We start from the raw sequence: 25208 nt of genomic DNA, 5'->3' as shown, positions 1-25208 counted from the left end.
ATTGTTTCCGGAATGTACATTTTCTAAATTACCAATTGCGATTTGTTTCCCGAAACACAGAGAATGAACTCTCCTTTGTAAATGAAGAGACAAGTGAAAATAAGATGTAACAGTACAATATGACAACACGTATAAATCTCGTATCGTAGGTTCACATCGATAGTGAGCCATGGGAGGCTATGAAGTCACACTTTGATATTGATTGCTGTTTTTACATTTGGCTAGGATAGCATGAAAAGTGATGTTGGTCAACACACTCAATTTATTTCAAGTCTTAGTCAACGTTTTATTATTATTCATGTTTGGGAAGAGCAGTGGAACTTTGAATAGTGCACCACGATATGAATCTAGTCCGACAACCTAAGTTTGATTCTGGATCACGGCTAACATCCTTGGTGAGTGATATGTCAAACAGCACTAACGCCCATCCCACCTAGCGCACTGACCAGCGTGGTGAAGTATGGCCAATCTACCCCCACGACCGACGTGGTGCAGGGAGGCCTTCGTCCACCAGTGGATTGACAAATGGCCTCTGAGTGATTATTATAATTATTAATTGATTCTTATATTTAACCGTACATTTTCTCATACTTTAATTAATTCATTATTTTTTTTGCTCCAAACACCAGTATTTTACATTATTGTTTTTTTATTCTACTTATTTTACTATGCATGAATTAAGCCCGTATTGCAAAACAATCTGAACATGCCATGCCGGTAGTAATTATGGAAACACCGTTAAACAAGACTCTGACGTCCTCTTGGCTAGGGCCCTGATGGCATTCCCAACATAAATTTCAGACACTTTTTCGAATGTTAGCACGAACGCACTGCCTTGCAATTTTGGTTGAAACGCAAGACAGTGAAATGTCAGTGGACTGAGATGAGAGTGTATCTACACAATGATTGAAATACTTCGCGTGCCCTTGTCTATCCGCTGCTGCATTAAGGATACTTGAGCGCACGGTCAGTGTGGGTTGGTGAAGGGACGTAGCCCAGGACGAGTTTAGATATCGCTCAGCAACGGTGGCACCCTTGGCGAGTAATTGAACTCGAGGTTCACAGCACAGTGAACGGGCCACTGAGCAACTGATCCACCCTCCTATTTAAATATGCACGAGATGTCTGTGTATACACGGTGCCGGAAAGTCGGGACACGTGGGGGTTATATTTATTTTAACATTTTAACAAGTGTTTAAACTTACTTCCATTCACAATAACGCACGCAATAATTATCTTGGGAAATTAATTTATTTCTTTTTCAAAGATGACAAATGTAATCTTTGAACATCCATCAATTTTGTTTCATCTCAATTAATTCACGGTTTCTTGATCGACAGATTTGAGCTAACCCCCACAGGAAAAACAAGATGGGGAAGAGGAGGAAGATGAGGTAGGGGGGGGAAGATATTAAGAATGATAATAGATACATATTAACTCAAGGTAATAAACAATTAAAATATTTTAATTCCAGTGTTAAATTAACTTAAATAACCCCGTGTGTCCCTGACTGTTGGACCACCCTATATAAGCAACGTGCAGCCCCCACAATCGCCTGCTCACGCCCCTGGCTGGCGGAAGGGCCCCGGCTGGTGCGTGCTCAGGAGAACCCACGCTCGAAGGGCACCTTGGCCTACACTTCCATGCTGGCCAGACGTCTTGGAGGTGGTTGGAGACACGCACACTTTACCCCACCACAGCGCGAGCCTGCCAGTCGACTGTGCTATGTGCTGTGTGTCCATCATTTACTGGGTGGATGGAGACTTGCCCAACGTTACAACTGCCACGGCAGGGGGTCAAACCGGTCAACTCTAAATTACAATTTCGATTTAAAGCTTTCGTGACTGCAGGGATTCATCTTCTTGGTTTTTTCGGTAAAATCACGTAGAAGGGAAGTAATACAAATAATTATTATTTTATTATGTTTTATTTTTAATAATAAAAAAATAAAACATAATAAAATAATTATTATTTTATTATGTTTTATTTTTATTATTTTATTACTTCCCTTCTACGTGACTTTACCGAAAAAACCAAGAAGGTCTAAATTACATGTCCAGTGTGCTGACCGTGTCAGCGTGCGTGGCAGCATCCCGTATACAGCGTGGTCCAGATGTCTTGTGACTGGTCCCCCCCCCCCCCCTCTCAATGAATTGACTCCTAAAATGTTTTTCCATTGCATATTAATTTCCATTTTAAATCAACCTTACTTAAACAACATTAAATGTCGGTCACAAGACATCTGGACCACCGTGTACATCACTGCATAGCACAAAGGCTTTTTTATTTTAAAAAGATACGATTGCAAGATATGTCACATCTGGCCAGGCTTTTTTGGGGGATGGATGTACAATGTACAAGCAGATGCTCATTTTTGAGGAGCTCAAACATATTTTGAAGAAAAAAAAATGGTTCTAACGAAATTTGTGCCGTTTACATAATTGCATGATGCAAATCCCTAATTTACATAATTGCCTTTATTAAAAACAACAGTACACACAACAAAATCCCCCTTCAAGTAAATTATATAATACATGCACCAGGTACTGTACTGCATATAATAATGATAATATGTGACACTTTCTAATTCCACTGCTGTGCCATGTCGATCAATCGTTGTTTGACCATACTTCACCACCCCAGACGGCGTGGATCGATAGAGGGAGGCCACCCAGGATTGGTTCAGATCTCCTACCGCAACTGATGTTAACTGTGACCAGCAAACAAAGTCGGGGTCCTCAAGTTCAAACAGCGCAGTGCCACAAACATCATGTCTCGCTGCTCGCCTCTTGGGCAGGTTTCCCTCGCTCTATGCGGCAGTAGATGCATTTAAAATGCAGTCAATGCCTTTAAAGAAAAGGAGCGCATTAAGCTAAACCACACGAGCAGACAGCTTAAAACCAAACTATAAACGATATTTACATTTTTTTATTTTAGCAGGTAAGGCCCACTGAGCTATGTAGCTCTTTTTCAGAAGCGGCCTGGCCACAAATGATAGCCCAACGAATTGGCTCATCACGTGGACATTTATAGGAGCCAAATGCTCGAAACGCGTGATGTTGTTTCTATATGTGGAGGAAAAAATCGGAAAAACTGGACAAAAATCCACGCGATCACGGGGAGAACATGCATTACTCCAAATGTACAGGTGTCAGGGTCAGGGGAATTTGCAGTTTTTTTTTATTATGATGTTTGGCCAATACCAATAACAATGTATACACTTTCGCAGCGATGGGAGGAAACTGGACAAGCCAGAGGAAACCCATGCAGAACAGGGGGAGCACGTACAAACTTCACACAGAATGGAACTCGAGTCTTGAATTGAACCCAGGCAATGAGTGTTACCACTGCACCACCTTGATGCCCGTAAATACGCAGTCTCATTGTATTTGACTGCATAATTCACAACGTTGTATTGTTAATGACTAATTGTTCAAGCAGCAGTGGGGCAGTGGTTCGTGCACTGGTCCCTGAACCTGGCCATCTAAGTTCAATTCTAGGCCGTGGTTAACATCGACAGTTACTGGCACTGGTCCTGTACCCCCCACTACACCAACCCACACCGACCAGCAGAGTGAAGTATGGTCAACCAAATCCAACGACCACCACACCCTTCATCCACCAGTAGATGGTCAAAGGGCTGTACATTGCGAGTATTACATTTATAAACTGCATTTTCAGGCCGTTGATATAAAACGCATAAGCAGTTTCACTGCCCTAAACAGATTAATTCAATGTCATTATGTTACATATTTGGTCTTTTTCGTGGGTTTTTGTTCACATCAAATACAAAGTACAGGGATTTTCGGTAGAATGTATATCAGAAACGTTTACATGAACCAACACATTAGCAGCAGCAGCAATGATCTATCCACTGCTAAATGGAGGCCTTTCCAAGACATGGCCAACCTTCAAGGTTAGGCGATGGAATCCGTCTCACTCCTGCACACGAGCCGATCTCATCGCTGCAGACATCATTCATTCATTCAATACAATGTGACACTATTCCTCCTCACACCCAACATTACCAACATCCTACAAAGAAATTGCATTAGCCAATCAATCGCCACAACATCACCAACTGATGAATACCCAGTATTGGGCAGTGTGATTGGCTGGTTAGCCTCCTGTTGGCACGCTTGCCACCGAGGCTCCACTTTGCCTTGCTCCCACAATCTGCAATAATCCTTGCGTCTCTCCTGCAATGGTGCGGTGTGCCACTGAAGCACAACCAGAACAGACCCCCTAAGTGGTGAGAGCTGGGGGGGGGGGGGGTTGGTGGGGGATGAAGCACCCTCTTCTAAATCCTTATAGCCAAGTAACACAAAAATGTTGGGACAATATTTAATAGCGGGTGAGAGATAGAGCATAATGCAGGATGGACAAAAGGCATATTATTTGGCATTCAACATTTGTTTAAGGCTCGTTTAACATTGGCTATGCCGTGGGCCACCCTCTGTGTTCCGTAGCCCCCCCCCACCCCTCCCCCACTTTAAACAAGGTCACGCTACAGGGCTGGACTAACGTACGCCAAAGTAGATGGTAAAGGCTCCTGTGACACAAGTCACAAGACCAAAGCATCGTGTGTTATGCGTCATAAGCAAAATGCACTCATTAGCTTACAATTGCAAATGTTTTCATGATGATGAATATAATAAGTGAGGGTTAGACACGCGGGTAAGTTTGGTGTTATGCACGTGCACGCAAGCAACGTGAATAATTTATGTGCGTGAACATTGGGGCCACGCGTTAAAGAGGGGTGTTATTGGCAGATCCCATTGTCTGTGTCCGCTGTGCGAAACTATCTCCTCGTATCCTCATGAAGGCGCAGATGACAAAATCACCCAAAATGCACCTGACCTCACCGGATCTGAGAAGCCAAGCAGGCGTTTGAGCCTGGATAGTGCTTGGAAGAGTAACCACCTCCGCCGACCACAAACAGGTTGCCACACGGCTTGCGGGGCCACGTTGGTGGGCAGTCGAACTCTGCTCCGATGTCAACGCTACCTGTCCTCGCCAAATCTTACTGAGAACAGCACTGTGATATACGCTTAAATAACTCCATAGAATCATCGAGGGCATGGGGCGGCCCTCATTCAGCAGTGGATTCACAAAATGGCTGTACACGTTCATACGGATGGCTACCTATGGATAAATGCGGACAATATAAAGTTTCCACCAATTCCGCATCGATCCTCTTATCTGTGGAAGAGAAACCTATGGGCAAGATGGAAGAATAGGGATGATTCAGCCACAGACAATAGCACAAATTAGGTCACAGATTATAGTATTCACGGGAAAAAATGCTGCAAAATAAGAATATTATTTTGCCGTATTTTAAACAACTGATGTAGAGCTGGCCTGATGGTTCAGGAGTCAGACCATTGAGCTGGCACCTCCGAGATCTGCGGGTTCAAACCCAGACAGCTGCCTGTGATTAAACTAAATTGTCAAGTGTAGTTAGTTGATGGTCTCAGTAGGGTCATCAATAATAGCATGTAAATATATATATATATGTGACGTTACGTTTGGTTCTGCAAAACCCTGTGAATTAAAATCTCAGATGATGAGAAATTACTCTACTGCTGTACGGATAGGCGAGTTTTGCCTCCAACTTTGTGGCCCAGAGGTCACTTGAAGGCATGCCAAAGGTAGCTCTGTGTATAATCTTCTTTGTGTGGGCGATTCTTTATCACCTTCAGTTAGCATGGTTGGCTAGGTGCGCTGCGAAAGAAGTTCAACATACATCCATACACCCATAATAGAGGTTTTTGTTAGGTTAAATCGCGTAAATATAAACTCGCCACCACCAAACACAGCCAATCAGTAAGGTTTGTCAAATAAACGAAACATGCCAATTCGTTGCTAATTCAGCACGCCTGTGTGTTGGAGAGTAAACTCAACTCTGGCTGTCCGCCTGATGATGCTAGTTGTAATTACTGGTGAGACGTCGTACTCGAATTGTAAATGTTGTGGGCTTACTCTCCAACACACCGGTGTTGATGTACTAGTAACGAATTGGCATATTTTGTTAAGATGACAAACCTTACTAATCGGCTGTGTCGGGTGGTGGCGGGTTGAACAACACACTTATATTTACGCGATCTAACCCCCAAAAAACCCTCTATTATGGATAATATTGGTCGCGAAATAAATACACACTAAGGGCTACGTTGCTCTGTGAGAGATCCGGACAGATGCTTCGTCTCAAGACGTGATGCTGCTCACAACATTGGGATGAAATTAATTGGAGGAATTTAACCAAATAATGTACGGAGAGAAATACCAGTTGACTCATTTGGTGCTGGAGGGTGAAGTCAATGGAAGTGCATGATGGCAAAAATATAATTCTAAATGCAATTAATATGGAGAACTATGAGCCGACAGGTATGGAAGTGCAAACCAATGCACATTAAAGTAAAAAAAGACACAGTTATGCTAATAATGAACATCCACTCTCTATCGCTCTCTCTGTGGACCATGAGTCGGATGTGGATCAAAAGCTGAACTCTGCCAGCCTGGAAAAGCATCCCTGATGTGTCAAAGTGCATCACACTCCGCAGCGTGCAATGATGTCCCAACGCACACGCACAACGAATGCAGCCAGGAGGGCACGTGGACCCAAGCACACCGTACCGTGTTCATTCCGAGCGAGCAGTTGCTCTTTGCTTGCAATAAACGTTTCGTTACGATGCAATATTTAGCAAGCATTGCAATATTTATTATTTCACTTAACTGGAACGCTTGCTTAGAATCTCTCATCCCACCACCACGACAACCACCACCTATTTAACAAAAAAACTATCACAGTAAACAAAGATTTATTGCAAACAGAGCTGTCTGGGGCTGTGCTCTGTAAAATACCGCCACACCGACCTCACCGGCACTGCTAGGGAGGTGGCGGGGGGTTAGGGGGCCCCCCAGAAAATATTGCATGAGAAATCAAGCCATGGGTACACGCGGAACCCATAACACACCGTAACTATGTGCACAGCAAATTATTATTTTTTTAAATAAGGGTAGGAAGAAGCAAAAGGATAGAAGAAAAATGTGATAGAAGGTAAAAAGGTTGGAGGTAACAGAAGGGTAGAGGAGAGATTGAAAAGAACAATGATAGGACTGCAATATGAAGCTCGGGAGTAGAGAAGCACCATTCTATCTAACACGTAGCAGGCTTTCGCGACCAATATTATTCATAATTTTGGGTTTTGGGTTAGATTGCATCAGCATAAATGTGTCGTATCCCTCCACCACCCGACTCACCTAGTACGATTTGTCACGTAAACAACGCGCCAATTAGTTTACTACTTCAGCCCTCCGGTGTGTTGGAGAGTAAATCCACAACATTTACAATCCGAGTACGACGTTTCGCTGGTAATTACATCCAGCATCATCGGGCGATTTGCCAGAATAGTGAAGCAATCCACCTTGTTTCCGGTCTTAAATTTTAACCGCTCTGACAGCTACAGGATTAGTGCGGCCTGGAAGCGTATTATTAAGTAATACATCTTACAACTGCATTCCTTATAGAGGTAAAACATGCTAATGAACGGATTACTAATCTATTATATAATTACAACCCCCCCTCCTCCGCCTCTGATGTCTGCACCTCATGGGTTCAGTGATGACGTCATCTGGCTCTGTTTAATACCGGAAGCAGGTGGATTGCTTCACTATTCTGGCAAATCGCCCGATGATTCTGGATGTAATTACCAGTGAAACGTCGTTCTCAAATTGTAATTGCAGTGAGCTGAAGTTGTAACTAATTAGCGTGTTTTCTTTACGTGACAGCCCTTACTGGCCGTGTCGGGTGGTGGGGGGTCACGACACACTTATACTTACGCGATCTAACCCAAAAACCTTCATTTTGAATCCATTCTATCTCTCAGAAATCACACACAACAACGCCAGGCACTTACGGTGAGAATCATCCATGATGCCAAAATTCTTGGGTTGGGAAAGTGCCCATGCATGGGAAAACCGTAAACAAAAAATGTACACACGTGTCCTCCTCCACGTTTGTAAAACAAGTATATGTACACACTGAGCACTGTTCAACCGACGGTGAAGTTCGGTAAAGTAAGGCAACCAACATTTATAGGAGGTTCAACCGTGGAAACGTGGCGACCTCCTCATCCATTAGCAGGCCAATCCTCCTTTTCAAAAGCCACGCTCACTCACTCACTGACTCTCACTATCGCCTCCCTTCCACACTGTGATTTGGCCCTCCTTGTTGCTTCCGACACTGGCCCTGGCAACTCCTGTTGCCAACCACATCCCACGGCTACCGAGGTAGCCTGCCCTTTGCGCAGATCGCGAATCAAGCACGAAGGCAGACAATGTCGAACTGGAATAAAATCCTGACTTTCACGAATTATGTCGGGACACCAGGGCGGCGTTTATGAAACGTTGCGGCATAATGGTTAACCTTGGCCTAAAGTGTAGACCATCGGTGGAGTGAAACAAAATCAACACGGTGTGTGCTCTTGACATTTTTACAATCTACTTGAAAGATACATAATGGCTGGCAGGGTACAGATGGACGCCAACAATTTTGAGAAAATAAAAAATGAATGTAATTGGTTTGTTTGAAATTGGCAGGACTTGACAAAACACCTTCAGACCTGAATTTCAAAAAGTGGCCTTAAAATTGGACAAAATTACGAGGCTGAAGATCACACAACAACACATGCTCTGTACATCTTTGTACTGGCAATAGAAATTTCTTATGATTTTTTCACAAGATAAAAAAAAAACTGTGCCTCCACCCATTCTACTGCTGCTGTTGTTAAGTGGCACTCTACTGTCAGACGGCTGCATTGTTAAGAGAGAGGAAAAACACAATGTGAGGTCAGACTCGCCCAGGTCAAGCCACCTCGATAAATGGTTAAATTGTTTTAATGTACAATCACGAGTAGCCCCTTGTTACTCGAGGAAATGGGTTAAAACATCAGATCAGATTACTTTCGAGAACGCACGGTGGACCGGGCGATTATTTCGCACAAGTGCAATTGATGTTACGCGTGACAATGGCAACAGTCAGATATTTCGGTGAAGTACTGTTGTTGTTCGTGTCTTTTTTTCGGTTTTACCTTGGCAAAGGTTCCGTTGGCGTCCTCCACGCCTGAAAACCATCACCATTGAAGAGGGCCTCCTCAACCACTGATGCTCACAGGGGGACAAAATTCCTGGCCCGCCTGTGACACCCCTCTGTATATCACTGCTACCTCTCCGAATTCAATCATTTTTATACAAGGTTAAGATCATAAAAAAAATTTTAACAATGAGAGTGAGTCAGTTGAAAGTCATTCAATGCCACGGCCTTGATACACAAATGCAATTACTGCGCTGGGCATTGTACTTTCTTAGTGCTATGAATATCGGAGCCGTTTGTCGAGAGATAGCAGATAGCAGCTGACTTTTAGAAGTCAATGATGAATTTCTGAAGCTGTGGCATCTGCGGTGTCAATAAAAGTGTCACACCGGAGTGCCACACAAAAGTTAAAATCCCTTTTATATTGATATTTTGCCGCGTGTTCTTTCATGGATACGCACGGCATTACATTTGTGAATAGCAGTATTGTATGTATTAATATAAAAAATGTACACCAATGGTAAATAGTGCAAAACCAGTGACCGATGCCTGGGGATGCCTTCATTCAATGGTAAATTAACACATTATTACATACATAATTATCACTACATTACAGTTCTTTGTCCATAGACTGCTAGACGAAGGCCTGCCCCACGCCATATCGGGAGTGGGAGTCGTTTGAAGCACACTGCACCTTGCCCGTCATTGCCCAGAATCAGCCCATATATCACTTACCATTCATGTTCGCCGTGGTTGGGAATCGAACTCAGCGCGTGCCGGGATTCATAGTGCAGCATGCTAACACCTGCATCACCGCTTCCCCCACACCATTGTATAAATTATTGTAAGTAATGGGTGCAGACTGCACTATATTATACACATGCGTAGACACGTAGAGTTGTTCATGCTTGATTAACTAATGCAATGCAATAATTCATATAATTTAAAACTGAGGCTTAGTTTGAACTGAGATGGGGATCCTGAAAATATTTATTTTACTCGACACACAACATCCAGTATACATCTCGGTATGGCTGTGACTGCTTTTCACAGTCTACCAATGCCGTGGAAAATATTTCAGTGATAATCAAGCCATGATTACACCCCACCCTTCCCCCTCTTAAATGAATAACGTCACTGTAATTGCAACAGAAAACATCTATTTGTGTTATATAATCGAACCTCAAAATTAACACTTAGACCGACACGGGCGCACACACACACACACACAATGACACAGATCCCTCCCTACCACCGTGTAGCCTCCACAGACTGTTGGGGCAAGTGCTGTTAGCGAGCACCTGTGAAGGCCGCCAAGGTGCATGAGAAGGTGTGTGATATGGACCAAACACATGGACCGCACACCTTCATGACTGCCAATGCACGCACACAAACTTCATAGCCGCCAAGGCGATGTGCCCGATATTAACAATTGGAATTCCGTTTGCATATGTTAATATAACCGCGGAACCGCAATGCAATGACAACCAACTGTCCCAGCACGCGCGCGCACACACACACACACGCCGCATTTGAGACGAGTGATTGTCCGTGTGAGTCTTTTTGACGCTGTGGGGCTTAATAAAACGACCGTATAACGCATATAAAGCAGCTGGGGTGCGGCTTTCATCCCTGCGCGCACGTCGCACATACGTGGCTGTGAACACTACCAGGCGAGAGGGTGTGTGTCGGGCGGTCAACAATAGCAACGCGCACGTAATGCGTTCGGGGATCTGCGAATTGTATTGTCCGAGTGTAGGTATTGTGAGTGAGAGTGAGTGAATCTCAACTACATAGCGGACACTCGTTACACGGCGTGATATACATTAGTGCTATTGTGTGTTTGTGCATGTGTGTATGTGTGTGTGTCAATTGATTGCGTAGCTTAAGTGTATCAATGCAACGGCTGTAAATGCAAGGCACATTGCACGTCGGCTTGGAAGCGTGAAAATGTTGTAAGTGTGAAAATCTCAACGGCACGCGCGCGCGCGCGTGCACACACAGAAGACAATTACGCACACAGTCCGATAAATACAAATGCGAGCATCGTGGGTGTACATGCACTCGCGCGTACACTACCGATATTCACAAACACACACACACGCGCGCCCTGTGTGAGCACGCAGCAGCCCTACAGAGACACACGCGCACGCGCGCGCGCGTACACAAGGCATGATGACACGCACGCACGCGCATGCACACGCGCGCGGAGCACCGTGCGAGAAAATGAAATTGCGAGACGAGGAGGAGGTTTTTTTTTTCAAACGAGACAAAACAATAACAAGGAAAGGTTCGAGGTGGGGAGGTATGATTCTTTTTTTTTACCGTTCACGTCTTGAGGGATCTTGCTTGTGTTCTTGCTTGCTGGGCGCCATTTTTCAACGAGTGTGTGTGTGTGTGTGCGTGGATCGTGCGTGTCCGCGCGTGCGTGCGCGTGCGCGTGTGTGTGCAGAGCCGCGCACGGATGGAGATGGGCACACACACGCACACTCTCACGCTCTTCACACACTCTCACTCGCGCGTGCACACGCCCAGCGCGACAGACGCTCGCAACACGAGCGGATGATTTACGTGATGCGCGATTGTCTGGCAGGCACACAAAAGACAAAGATCCCCCGTGTAGCCTTTAACAGACTGTTGGGGTGGCAGGTGCTGTTAGTGAGCACCTATTGTGAAGGCTGTATGGAACACGAGGTGAGGGTGGGGGTGTGGGGCCAACATCACGCCCAGCCACCTTTGTATCCCCAGTGCCGATGTTTACACATCGTACCCAGGCACTCGTTTAAGGCTAAGTCGATCTAGGGGACGCCCACAACTGCTTCAGATAATCGCCACCGTTATTGGTCTTGAGCGGGAATTGAACTTGGATCCGCTGGGATCGTAGCGCAGCGCACCAACCACTGCGTCACCGCTCCCCACCAAACACCCACACACGAACATCTAAGCCCAGGGCAGTTGCAGGCAATGCAGCCAAATCCGGCTCCTGGATGACACGGCCTCCTCGCATTATCATCAACAGCGTGACCATCATCATATTTGTCCCTAAGCTGAAATAGCAGTGGCATTTATGTGTTTCAAAATAACCGTAAGCACGTGCCGTTAGTGCGCACGAATATCAGCAAGTAGCAGCATCGCTCTCTTAAAATAAGATTGGGAAAAAAAACGGAACCCCCGACGTTTTTTCTCTCTCTCTCCCTCTGTACGTGTGGATTTTGAGTGGGCGGTCTTTGCGTGATTCCCCTCAACGGCAGCCTGTTCTGAAGGCTAGCGGCAGACGAAGCAGGGCAGCTTTAATTGTTGATTTATAAACGAAAAAGACGCGCGCGCGCGCACGCGATAGTACAACACCCTCGAGGTGACTCGTGTCACTATCACAGCCACATCCATTCGTTTCTTTGGATCGCAAATAAACGCGAAGCGCGCAACATTGTAATAACGAACGAGCCCGGTAATAAACTGCAGGCGAGCAAAGCAACGCGCCTCGAAATCAATTGCTGCTGTGGTATGTTCTGAGCGGATGAGTTAAATGCGACCCACTGAGAGTGGAGCTTCATAAGGCGCACCACGGAGGTGTCAGATGCCGGTAAAATGAGAGCATTTACGACCAAAGTGCAATGGGGAGATGTTACGGTCGCCACGTGGATTGCAGGAGGTACAACATTCCCATAACCATCCCATGCCTTTCCCATCTGCAAAGAGGAGATTGGGGGGGGGGGGTTATTTTCCAAAGCTACGAGAGCACCCCTGGTTATTCTCGCACCCCTGCCGCCGTATTACCGTGTATTGTCTTATAAGCGACTGCATTGTCACCCAATCGAATGCGATGTTGATGATGACAGGGTGTTGTTGAGATTTATGATGCTGGCGTTGAGCGGCGGCACCGTGGTTTACGCACTGCACTATGAACCCCGCGACCCCAGTTGGATTTCCCGGTAACGGCTCACATTGGTGGCGAGTGATATCCGAAGCGGTCCTGGTGAAGTATGATCAAACCACCACCACGATGATGATGTCGACGGCGTTGTGGATTGACGAAGGGCAAGCCCGACACATCAAGGGAAAGGTTGGCTTGTGCATTGCACTGTCAACAAAGGAGGATTCTTATTTTTATTAGCCTCATAGACCATCGGAAACATACGTTACGTATTGATTAGCAAATGTGCAACATTAATTATTGCTGACTTAAAATTTAACCTTAATGACGCTTGCGACCAATTCAATAACGTGTCGTTGTAATTAATTATGCCAGTTTATTTTTGACGGTAAATTATGTATGCTAACGATTCATTATCACACGAGGATGTCATAGCCCGTGATGGATTTGTGATGTATGGTAAGTCAACTGGAAAAAACCATCTTTATCAATGCGCGTTCCAAAGGTGGCCCTTTTCATGTGAACAACACGGTGCAAGAAAATGCTATTGCATCGCATCTGCAATACAGAAAACGCTCCTAATTGTGAATGGCACTGTGTTTATGCACAAGTGATCTTCGCTATTTCCCCACATCTAATATCCGGCAGCGGCGTGATAAATGTAACATGCGCCTTTTGTATAGCGAACATATACTTACTGAACGTCCCTTGTAGGTACGATGTATATTTATTTACAGTTGAACTGCACGCCCTTATCTTTTTTCACCTCGCAATTCACAAGAGCCTGAATAGAAAATTGCACACTTTTGTCACGGGCAGTTATATACAAGCTAGCGGAAGATGTACGATAATACATATGCACGCATGCATGTAGAATCAACTGTACTTTGTGCGTGTGGCCGGAACATTCGGTTGCAGTGCACACGTGTGTGTACCCAGCAACGTGTACTACATCCAGCAAACCGTGCAATGGATGATGTAAGCGTGTAAAAACCAACAGGCCGATGGAATAAAAAAACATATTTTGCTTATATGGGAGATGCAGAATTCCATTTCCCGGCGTGGCAGTTGAATAAATGGGGCACGTCTCTTATTTCTTATTCACACCGCCCCCAACCTCGCTTATCTGACCTCCCCCCACCCCCGCCAGAAAAATAGGTTTACCACAGTCAATTTGCAGGATGCGTGCAGTAGGGTTAAGTGTGGGTATCCTCACATTCCCCAAGACAGCTGGCCAGCATGGAAGAATAGGCCAATGTAGCTTGCAACGAGCTCTCAAGAGCTCCCTCTAGTGGAGGCTCGTCTGCAAGCAATGTCTCGACAAGCAATTGCAGGGCTGTACCTTTATATTGTTACCAATCTCGTATTCACCGATGTGATGTAATTGGCAGCACATTTTGCGAGTGTCGTTATTTCCCGCGTTTCATTTCCCAAACGAGGAACACGATACTCATTGTGGTAGAGCCATCTCGTATCGTTCTCGTAGGGCCCCCTTGAATAGGCGCCTATGCTGAGTTGCCTGGCACTGCTGCAATTTGAACACTGCGTGGAAGCGTTCAAAAGAGACAAGTAACGACGACTTAAGGAGAGCTCCAACCGAACAGCTTTTTCACGGCGGGAAAAAACGCCCCTGCAGGACTCCGTGGTGGAACTGCTACTGGCACAAGCGATCTGAAAGGACATTCTTCTTTGCGGCACATATTCACGGAGCGTTTACTCTCTCTCTCTCTATCTCTCTCTCTCTACCATCACTGCATTTTCAGTCTCGGGAAAATAATCACGTAGGTTGCAGATTTATATGACGAGAGTGTGCAGCCGTTTGTCAATCAATGGCCTTTCTTGAGAGGATTGTTTGAGCATACTTCTCCACACTGCTCAGCGTTGGTTGATGAAGCTCAGTCGGGGGGGGGGGGGGGGTCAGATTTGTCTCGCTCCTGGTGTTAGCCGTGGTCCGGAATGGAACTCAGTTGACTGGGTTCAGATTGCAACGTGCAAACCACTGCATCCCCCCCCCACCCCTCCAATATGTTGCATAATAATAAATTATGCAGAGCTCTTAGTCAATTCACTTCTTGTTGAAGATCTCCTCCACTCACTGTGTCTGTCGCAGGGGTTGTTGGAGAGGAAGGGCAATGGGGGGGGGGGGGGGGCATGTGCCCAGCCCCGGCTCAGAAATCAGGGCCGGAATTAGAACTTAGGTGGTCGGGTTTATAGTATTGCCACACGCTCACTACTAAGCCACTGCTCCACCCAATGTTATGAATACAAATACGTCGCATGTATTAAATGCTACTGAATCATGCATTATTCAGAAACAAATGAGACGTCTCCTCCACTCTGCGGTGGCCTTTGGCAGATAACAGAAGTGAACACTCAGCCACGCAACCGCTGGCAAATTATTGTACCTGGCTCGGTTATCCAAACTTGGCAGGGTTGTAGAGAAACGAAGCGCAGTGAAGTCGAGTGGTGGTTTGGCAGAGGGGCGCGCGATGTGTTGATGAACGCAGAGAGCGATGGGTTGTGCGGAAATATATCCTGATACGCCAATGCAAGTAATGTAATGTACAGCCATCGGTCAGTCCACTGCTGGATGACTATGCTGGTTGATAATGCAGGTTGACCATATTGGTTGACCATGCTGGTTGATAATACAGGTTGATCATGCTGGTTGACCATAGTGGTTGACCATAGTGGTTGATAATTGCTGGCCAGTACGAGTTGGCGAAAATGGCGGTGGCCCAAAACCGGTTAAAACATCACCCGCCGCTGAAGTCAGCCTCGACCGGGAATTGAACATGGACCACCAGGATCGTAGCACGGCTGCACCACTGCCACACCGCTTGCGATGTCTATTTCCAAGGGAAACTGATCGCACACTCCGTCACGGCTACAAAGTGCCTGAGTGATCATTTAAATTTCGCCCGTGTTGTTTGCGTCTGGAATAAGTCACTGGTCCCCTCCAACGCGCTGGCTCACTGGCGTGCGACGCAACCACGTGTGATGTGAGCGGTGGCGCAGTGGTTAGCGCACCGCCGCACCGTGCCCGCGGCGTCCTGAGTTCCACGAGTGACATTCGAACCGGTCCTGCGTCTTCGCTCTCCCATCCCCTTCATCGACTTGCACTGACCAGTGTGGTGAAGTATGGTCAAACAACCTCCATGACCGATATGGAAGTTGGGGAGGCTTTTGTCAGCAGTGGATTGATCAATGCTCGTGTTGTTGTTGTTGTTGTTGTGGATTAAATACCCCTCAACATCGGAACCTGCTCCCCTTCCTAAAACCCAAGAGAACAATAAGTTCTGGCTTTGGTCCGCAACATTTTAGTACACCCCCCCCCCCTCATTGTAATGGTTTGTGCCTTGCACCGGGCTCATATCAACATATACAAAGAAAACTTTTAAAACTATCACCCTCAAGAGGAGCACCCACTCCTGGCCAAATACCCACGTCGAATGGGAAGTCGTGGGTACAGTTGTAATGCAGTTCTCTCGATCAACTAGAGCAAAGCTAAATAATGATGAAATAAACATTAATTAATATCTATTTTTTATCCAGCATGGTGAAGTATGATCAAATAGCCCTCATGATCTGCACAGCAGTGGATTGATGTATTAAGCTTGTATCCCACAAAACCCCTCACTGAGTTGTTTGTTTTTCTTCAGGCAGGTCATGGATCGGTGATGGACAAATTCCCTTTAAAGTGGCGTTTGGCTCCGTGTGGGAGGAAACCGGGATACCTGGAGAAGCCCACGAGCGCCCGTAAGGGGATACCACGAAGAGACCCGCAGAGTCTGATTTACAAATCAATGTGCTGCGCCACCAACTCCTGGCCATCTTGCAGCCCGGTGGACTTTCGAGTTTCGTAAATCTCTGTGTGATCCATCAGCCCATTGCCTCTCCAAAGCGCTGGATCGGTGATGAGCGCCACGTCAAAGTTCGACAGGAGTGGTGGCGCTGCGCTAAGGAGCCTGCCACCCGAGTTGGATTCTCAGCCACGGTAAACATCAGTGGTGAGTGATATCTGAGCCAGTCTACTACCCGGAATGCCCTCACCGCTGAGTGTCCTGGTGAAGCATGTTCAAACAACTTAAAAAAAACTGCCACACAGTGCCGGATGATCCTCGTAGCAAAAGTAGCTACACATGCTACGGGCCCCGCACTTTCAAGGACTTCGCGATAAATTATTTCAAGCTATCAATTCCGGTTCAGTGATTATGCACTTGCTCCATTACTATAGTACTATACTGCCTTCAACTTTTAGGAGCGACTGGGTGTCTAATGTTAGCGATCTGTCGTATTATCTGGCTGTATAGAAAATGAAAAAATACAATTACTTTATTATGCATGTAAAAAAATAGTGTTTTAATATAACGTGTTTTATTTATTTATTTAGGGCCCCTTTATAACATATGCTATAGGAACCGTACTAGCTTAATCCGGCACTGTTGCCATGACCCGGCATGGCATATGTAGGCCTTCATCCAACAGTGGATTGGCTTCGATAGACTTAGATGATATTAATTTCAGCAGGAAGGGCCCAATGAGCTGTGAGGCTCTACTTCATGTGCGTCCTGTGACGATACAGATGTTATTCCACATTACAGATCTGAGTTACAATCACGGTTACATAGGTTGCGATACGAATAGCAAATGTCGGTTCACACTCTACGTTTTACAGGAATAGGGAAACCGGTTGAAAACGTAGAATCAAACATGACTGCACGTTTTAAGGAACTAATTAATGTCTCACAAATTATGCTGTGCACTGGTAATGGCAGAGTGAAAGTCAAGCCTCTCGATGTCACATCGCTCACTTTAAGAAAATACTCAGGGCATGGATGTGGACAACATACGTACTATTAAAATCGGGGCATCCGGAGGAAAAAATAAACGTTGATATGCATGGAATTCATAATGATTTTTCATTAAGCGTTTTTTTTTTCCATAAGTAAGTAGTGAGCAGCATGGGAGCCGACTGGCGACGTTCAGGATACTGCCACTGTCGTTTGGGCAAAGGCAGGAGTTTGCGGGGGGGGGAGGGGACAATGCTCCCCTCCCACCTTTATTCGTTAATTTTCAGTAGTTTAAAATAAAACAAATATATATATTGAATGCTCCCACGATTCCTAATGTGAGGGACAAATCGAACCCCTGCCCCCGTCCCACCCCCCAAATGTAGAAGTCAAACTCCGCCTGTGGGTTTGTGTCACCAATGCTTGCGCAAGCCCCTTTTTTCTTTGCAATTTGGACCGATTGCTGTTTTCGGTGATACTGCCACCGTGGTGGTGCAACCAGTAGAAATAAAAAAAAGCACGCGGCGCATTTGTCAATGGACACAGTGTCCTTAACAGAAATAACAAATACGTAACAGGTGATGGTTCAGACAACGACCGTTCTTCATATTTACGTGCTCCGGAGCATTGGTTATTGACACAAATGTTCGGTTATTTTATTTTATCAAATTGGACAGTTTTCAGTGGGATTAGTCCCCTGATGGGAACGCAACTTTACGTACAGCTTCGCTTCACGGGTTCGAACATCGTTTCGAGAGATACCGTGAGCCTACGTTGCAGGGCAGAATGACAGACAGCCGGACAGAGCTGTAATACATTAGACACTTCACGTGACCTCACAGTGGATACAGCCTCTGCACAAGCGCTGTGATAATGGCGCTCTCACTCAGTCGCAAATGGCAGGGGATGTTGTTGTATGCATACGAGTGGGCGTGCGTGTGTGCGTGTGTGTTTGGAGCTTTATTTTACCAGATTATTCGGTTTATCCGCACTGACATTGGCTGTCGCTGTACCATTTACAATAGGCTGGCGCATGATGCCAGTCCCGTTTCAAAATCATACAACGGATAGGCGCGTGCAATTGGGAGAGAACCACCTGAAATAGCTATTGAGAAATAAAATAAAAATCAATTTGGTATTCGCGTAATCCTTATAGCGCTGTTTCGCAGACAGCGTCTGAGGTAGTTTTGCAGATGGGGGTGATTTTGCTGAGCGGTTTCCTTTTTCAAGGTGAGCAATTTGCGAGAAACGTTTCCATACTTGGCAAAGTGGACCATGACACGGACACACGCTGCCTGCTCCTTTAAAAAAAAAATACGACGTCACGTGTTGTTCTTTAACGTCTACCGTGGGCCGGACGGCGCCTAGCTAATCACGCTTTAGCTCGCCTGCGGTATTAACCGGGGCGGCCGCGGGTCTCGACACCTCCGAACCTCCGCCACGAGACGCGACATTGGGGTGGGTGTCGGGGTGACTCTTTTCTGCACTGCCCCCGCCCCCCCGCAAGAGAAGCGATGTTCTCCCGCGTGACGCTACCTCGGGGCGGCGCGATAACGCAGATGCGATGGCAGAGAAGCAATGCCGGATTATCCTGGTAGCAAAAGTAGCTGCTACACATGTAGTAGCTACAACACATGTAGTAGCTACATAAGTAGTAGCTACAACACACGTAGTAGCTACGGGCCCCACACTTTATAGGGCCCCGCGCTAAATGCTTTCAAGCCATAAATTCCGGTTCAGTGATTATGCACTTGCTCTATTACTATAGTACTATATTGCCTTCAACTTTTATGAACGACTGCGTGTTTAAAGTTAGCGATTTGTCGAATTATATGTCTGCACAGCAAATGAAAAAAACAATTACTTTATTATGCAAGTAAAAATAAATTCTGTTTGAATATGTATATATTTTAGGGCCCCTTTATAACATAAGCTACAGGCCCCGCACTAACTTAATCCGGCACTGCAGCGAAGCACTGCTACTCCCTCGCAGTCTCGTGCAACATCTATCCCCTTAGCACGGGGAGTAGTAACACGACACCCGTCGCGAGCAACGGCGAGGCGCGCGACAGCCTAGCCCTGTGAGTGCCGCGTTTGCACTTTGTGGTGTTTCAGAGGCGCCGGTAATTAGTGTAATTGCTAGTCCGTTCTGCTCGAATTTTCAATTAGATTCACGATTACAGTATTACAGCAATTGCGCCGATTCAGACGTCAGCCCTTTGAACGTTTTCATTAATTTCCTTTAATTCCGCGCCTATTTGGTTTCCCCCTTAGCAATTACAAACACAAAGTGATTGCACAGCAGCAACATTTTGGTAAAGCAAGCGGGGGTCGTTCGTTGCAAAATATTGGTTTAGGGAAATGCGCGCGCGGAGCATTGCACCGACACGTTACGCAGGTTCGAGTTCACCGATCGTGCAATACGAGGCATGGTGTGCGATTGCCCCAAAAACGTCGCTCATTTAAATACGTTTTCCCCCCTGTCAAGGCCACAGTGCTATTGATGAATGTGTTGAGATTTGTATTCGGAGAGGGGTTAATTGTGCTCGGTGCACCACTGCCAAAGCAGCAGCAGCATCACCTAAGAATGCATCTAACATGTTTGCATCATTCATTCGATTTGTTTAAATGTAAGCTCATATAAGATAATTGAATGGAAACAAAGTGAAATATCAGTGATCAAATTGGGGCATATGTATATAAAGCTTGCAAGTATAATTATTTTACAATGGCAAACAGGACTATCTTGATACAGGCTAGAGACTTAAATATGTGTTCGTGGCTAAGATAACCCTGATTAACGTCATGTAATGAACGCTCGGGGCTTAATTTCAGCAGGCGTCTGTCCGGGTGTCGGGGCAATGTCCCCGAACTCGGCACACCACATCAAGTACACCTCTCGCTAGCTCCGAGTCACCTGCCTACCGAGCTCCAGTCCACCAGCGAACAACTAAAATATTCAGTGAGAAATTAAGCCGTGCTAACACTTACATACGGCGTATATTAGTTAAAAATAAAACACAGCGACAAAGCAACGTACTGTACATTTAGTTTTCACTATTTCAGGATGTCAAAACTTTCTTGAATCCTCTGTGTGTGTGTGTGTGCGCGCGCGCGTATTCTAAAGCACGCGTGTGCGTGTCCGTGTGCGTGTCCGTGTTTTTTTTCTCGTCTCCGTTGTGCCGCCGCGCGTCTGTGCGCCGCGCGTGCCCGTGCGTGCGTGATGCATTCATATTGCCGAGCTTGCACTAAAAACCAATCGAATTTCTCTCTGCGGTAGGCTCGCGGGATAACTTAATTTAGCACTGGCACCGTCGCGCGCTCAGACGTCACTCCCCGATGCATGCGTACGGGGGGAGTCTCCGAGCAGATCAATTGCGCGTCGGGGACTGCGTCTCAAACGGGACAGGCACCCCACCCCCTCCACCCCCGCTCATTCTTCGCTCGCCCCCCCGACTCAAATTTGTGTTTAATCCCAGCGCACCCCCCCCCCACCTCCTCTCCACCCCACAAATGTTTTTTTTATTCTTATAACCACCGCTCATTCTCCCCGAGCCGACTCCGCTCTCTGTCAACCCACTCCCACTGACACGATCCAATCCATTCATCCGTCCAGTCCGCACTTACCGCTGCTGGTAGGAGCCCGGAGCGTGGCACGTTGGAGGGGCCCCCATCCCTCCGTTGGAGTGCCCCTCCGCTGGCTGCGGGCAATCAGCTTCGTCCGTGGGGCCCTCGCAAGCGAGCTCCGGGTAGAGCCTGAGCATCATCCCTCCGCAGGGTGCAGCAAAACAGGGCCCCCCACCCCCTCCACTGACACACAAACCGCCTCTCCTTTTATTATTACAAGAATAGCAAACGCGAAGCACCAGCCTCCCGTCTTGAAGCCGCTCTGCGCACAGCAAAGTTACGTGTCCCTGTGCATGGTATCTGTTCAGCGACAGTGCCCCTAGAACCCCGACCAGGTTGCTGCTGCTGGGGTGGCTGCGAGGAAAGTTTTCGATGTTGTCTGTGACTTGTTACTTCTTTTTCTCCATGCTGGTGTTCGTCTTCGCATTTACACGCCCGCCTTCTAAACTCGGGTCGCCCCTTATTGTCTCGCCATGTTCTTGTCAAAGCGCGTGAAGTTAGACCGGTCTCGTCACCACAAGCCCCCGCCGTTCTCTCCGTCCGCAAGTGTAGCGAAGGAACATCTACAACGTTCCTTGACAGAATGCCCCGTTAGAACATCGCTCCAAGAGAGTCGTCGGTTGCCGGGGCTCTCTTGCGAGCAAGGTCTATGCTCAGCGCATCGCGGTCGCAGCTTGCGTGCGCGCGTAATCCCGTGGGGATGTATGAGCGCCTCTCTCTCTCTCTCACTTCCTCCTCCTCCTCGCTCCGATCACGACTCACACTTCAAAAAATATATAATGTTAATAATTTCAACAATCACCATTCAACGTGATATCTAGCACGCGTGCGCGCACACACACAGATACTACTACTCCAAGCGATTCGAATAAATGTGCTCGCTCACCGCAGAGCAAAATACGCGCAGCCGTCTGAAGAAGATGCTGCTGCTGCTGCTGAAGATGCGACTGACGATGCTGCTGCTGATGATGATGATAATGATGACGTTAAAGAAGCGTCGCTTATCCCCTAAGCGTCACGCAGCACCGTCGGCTCTCGTCTTGGAAGTGCTCATGCCCGATGCGACAGAGTTGTGCGTTTTGCCGTCTCGGAGTGTGATGCTGTTTAGCTCTCTCTCTCTCTCTCATCTCCCCTCTCTCTCTCACGGCGTTCCCTCTCGTCTTCTTGAATGCGTTGCTAAGAGCGCATGGGCGACTGGTCTCTCGGTGCGTGTCTGCCTGTGTGTGTGTGTGCGTGCCAGGATGCTTTGCGCCGTTGCATACGCGAGCAAACCCGTCTTCTGCACCACCACCACACCACTCCCCCCCTCCCAACCTCACTCCATCTCCAACCTCTCCGCTCCCCTCCTCCCCACCACCACCCCGACACACACACACGCCGACACACACACACCCTACCCGATACACACACAGCACACCCCACCCCCTCAGAGACAATTGAGAGGCCGAGTGATTGTCAGGGCCAACGATGAATATGCGGGACAGCCTTGACATTTCATCACTTTTTTATATATATAATAACGCGCAGTAAAGCGCTTTGCAAAGCGGTGACATCTGCAGAATAGTTAATTATTGCCGGAATCATTATTATTATTGTTGTTATTACGATCTAAACTATTCATCTTTGCAGATGAGGATGTCTGTGCGGCCAGCATCTGGATGCTACTGAGCCCCCCCCTCCATCTCCAAGTTCTCCTGCTCAAGGCTCAGACCCCCTTCTAAATGTTTATAGTCAGGACAAACACATATCGCTAGCAGCATTGGTCGTGATTGTTCAATAAACGTTAAAATGACTGCTCTGTCACACACACACTCTCTCTCTCGCTGATGTCATGCGAATCCGGCTTTTCATTCGCAAGCACCATTTGATCTACAGACTGTTCTCCATTGTTAGACGGGAGCTGGACTAAAATGCGAAGAGATTGCTACAATGTATTTTACCAGGTAAGTCCCCACTGAGGTACAGTGTTCTTTTTTTCTAGAAGCGACCTGGCTATCTGAAATGGAAGCTGAATGAAGTAGCGTATCACGAGTAAATGTTGAGCATCCATCCAAATACTCTAAACGCGTCGTGTTGATTCTAAACGTGGACGGGGGAAACCCGTATGACTCGGAGAAAGATCCACGCGACCATGGGGAAAAGGTGCAAACTCCAAATATACAGGCGTCAGGGTTTGGGATCGAACCCACAACCTCCTCCGTATCCGTCGATGTAGTTAATGTCTCGCCATCGTGGCGCATCACGTTAAGCAATGGCCTTAGCTCGTACACACAGGGGCCGAGAGAGAGCCAGAGCAAGACTGCACGCTGGACGCAAGCACATCGCATCGTTTACTCGTTCAGTTGGGCGTTCAACTTTAGTTTCAAGTTTGTTTAAAATTGACCGGGTAGTGTGCGTTTTTGTGCGCCCACCCCTTCAAACGAGGCCACGTCTATGGACTTGCAGTAGAGTGAAAGTCGTTTGGGATCTGACCACAGAACATGGTTGGACACGGACTGTAATGCAGTGTACATGTCTCTGTCGGCACGCACCGTATTCTCCAGATGATGAGATGCACTGCTTCCCCTCCTGTGTTGTGAAACTCAAGAGTTGGAGGCAGGGGGGGGTTAAACTGCGGCATTGGCAGGTGGCGCAGTGGTTAGCGCGCTGCGCTCCAAACCCGGCGAACTGAGTTCGATTCCCGCCCACGGCGAATATTTGAACCAGTCCTGGGCCTTCCCTAGGTCGACTCAGCCTCAAAATCAGTATCTGGTGCAGTGTGTAAACATCGCAAATAGTGGGACAAAGGCGGCCGGGCGTGGTTACTGGCTGGCTGGCCACCCACGCCCTCGTGCACCGACCTTCATAGGCGCTCGCTAACACCACTTGCCGCAACAGTACGTTAAAGTTTCGATGTAAAGCTTTCGTGACTGCAGGGATTCATCTTCTTGGTTCTTTCGGTAAAGTCACGTAGAAGGGAAGTGATAAAATAAGAAAAATAAGAAAAAAATAAAACATAATAAAATCAATTATTAGTGAAAGAACCAAGAAGAGTATGTTAAAGCACAATACGCACGTAGATATACCGTCCTGCTTTTGGGCGATAGATGCACTGCTACTCAGGGTCGGATTAAGCTAGTGCGGGGCCTGTAGCAGATGTTGTAAAGTGGCCCTAAATACAAACAAACATGAATATTAAAACACAATTGTGTTTACTTGCACAGTAAAGTAATTGCATGTTTTCATTTGGTATACAGCCAGATAATACGACAAATCGCTAACCTTAAATACCCAGTCGTTCATAAAAGTTGAAGGCAGTATCGTACTATATGTAGCTACGTTTGCTACTAGGATAATCCGGCACTGCTGCCACTTGTAACTTATGCTGCTGGAATTCGGGCATGAAATGCCTCAGAATGGCGATACTCTGCTCAGATTAAATTCAAGGTTGAAATTAAATTTCAAAAGATTGTCAAAATTGTGACTCGAACTGCGAGGTGCACACGCAACGCGTCTCCGGCGTTCAGTGCGCGATCTGCGCCACCTTGTGGCGTCTCTGGACGTTTACAGTTTACATAAGAATCACTTGCAAGCTGATCGAAGCATCCAGATTTTACTGAATCTATATATACCCGATGACATTAATACTGGTAGGAACCTCCTGGTTACACCAGCCCACAGGGGATTATTGTGTCCGTCCGTCCCGTCGTGCAAGGAGGGGCTGGGTGGGGAGGGGAGGGTTGGGGAGGGGAGGGTGGGGAGGGGCTGGGTGGGGAGGGGCTGGGTGGGGAGGGTGGGGAGGGGCTGGGTGGGGAGGGTGGGGAGGGGCTGGGTGGGGAAG

General features: G+C 46.9%; 1 protein-coding gene across 1 annotated transcript in view; it reads right to left on the bottom strand.

Moving 5' to 3' along the window:
* Positions 1-21528, bottom strand: part of LOC144727449 (neuronal PAS domain-containing protein 3-like) — a 206408-nt gene extending 184880 nt beyond the window's left edge. The window contains exon 1 of the mRNA XM_078606286.1: positions 21389-21528. Coding sequence (XP_078462412.1) covers positions 21389-21528 — 140 coding nt within the window. The remainder of the gene's footprint in view (positions 1-21388) is intronic.
* Between the last annotated feature and the right edge of the window lie 3680 nt (positions 21529-25208).

The sequence above is a fragment of the Lampetra planeri genome, chromosome 25 (assembly GCF_965212315.1).
Source record: "Lampetra planeri chromosome 25, kcLamPlan1.2.h2, whole genome shotgun sequence".
Taxonomy (NCBI): domain Eukaryota; kingdom Metazoa; phylum Chordata; class Hyperoartia; order Petromyzontiformes; family Petromyzontidae; genus Lampetra; species Lampetra planeri.
Note: the sequence above shows the minus strand (reverse complement) of the source record. Positions and strands in the feature narration are given on the sequence as shown.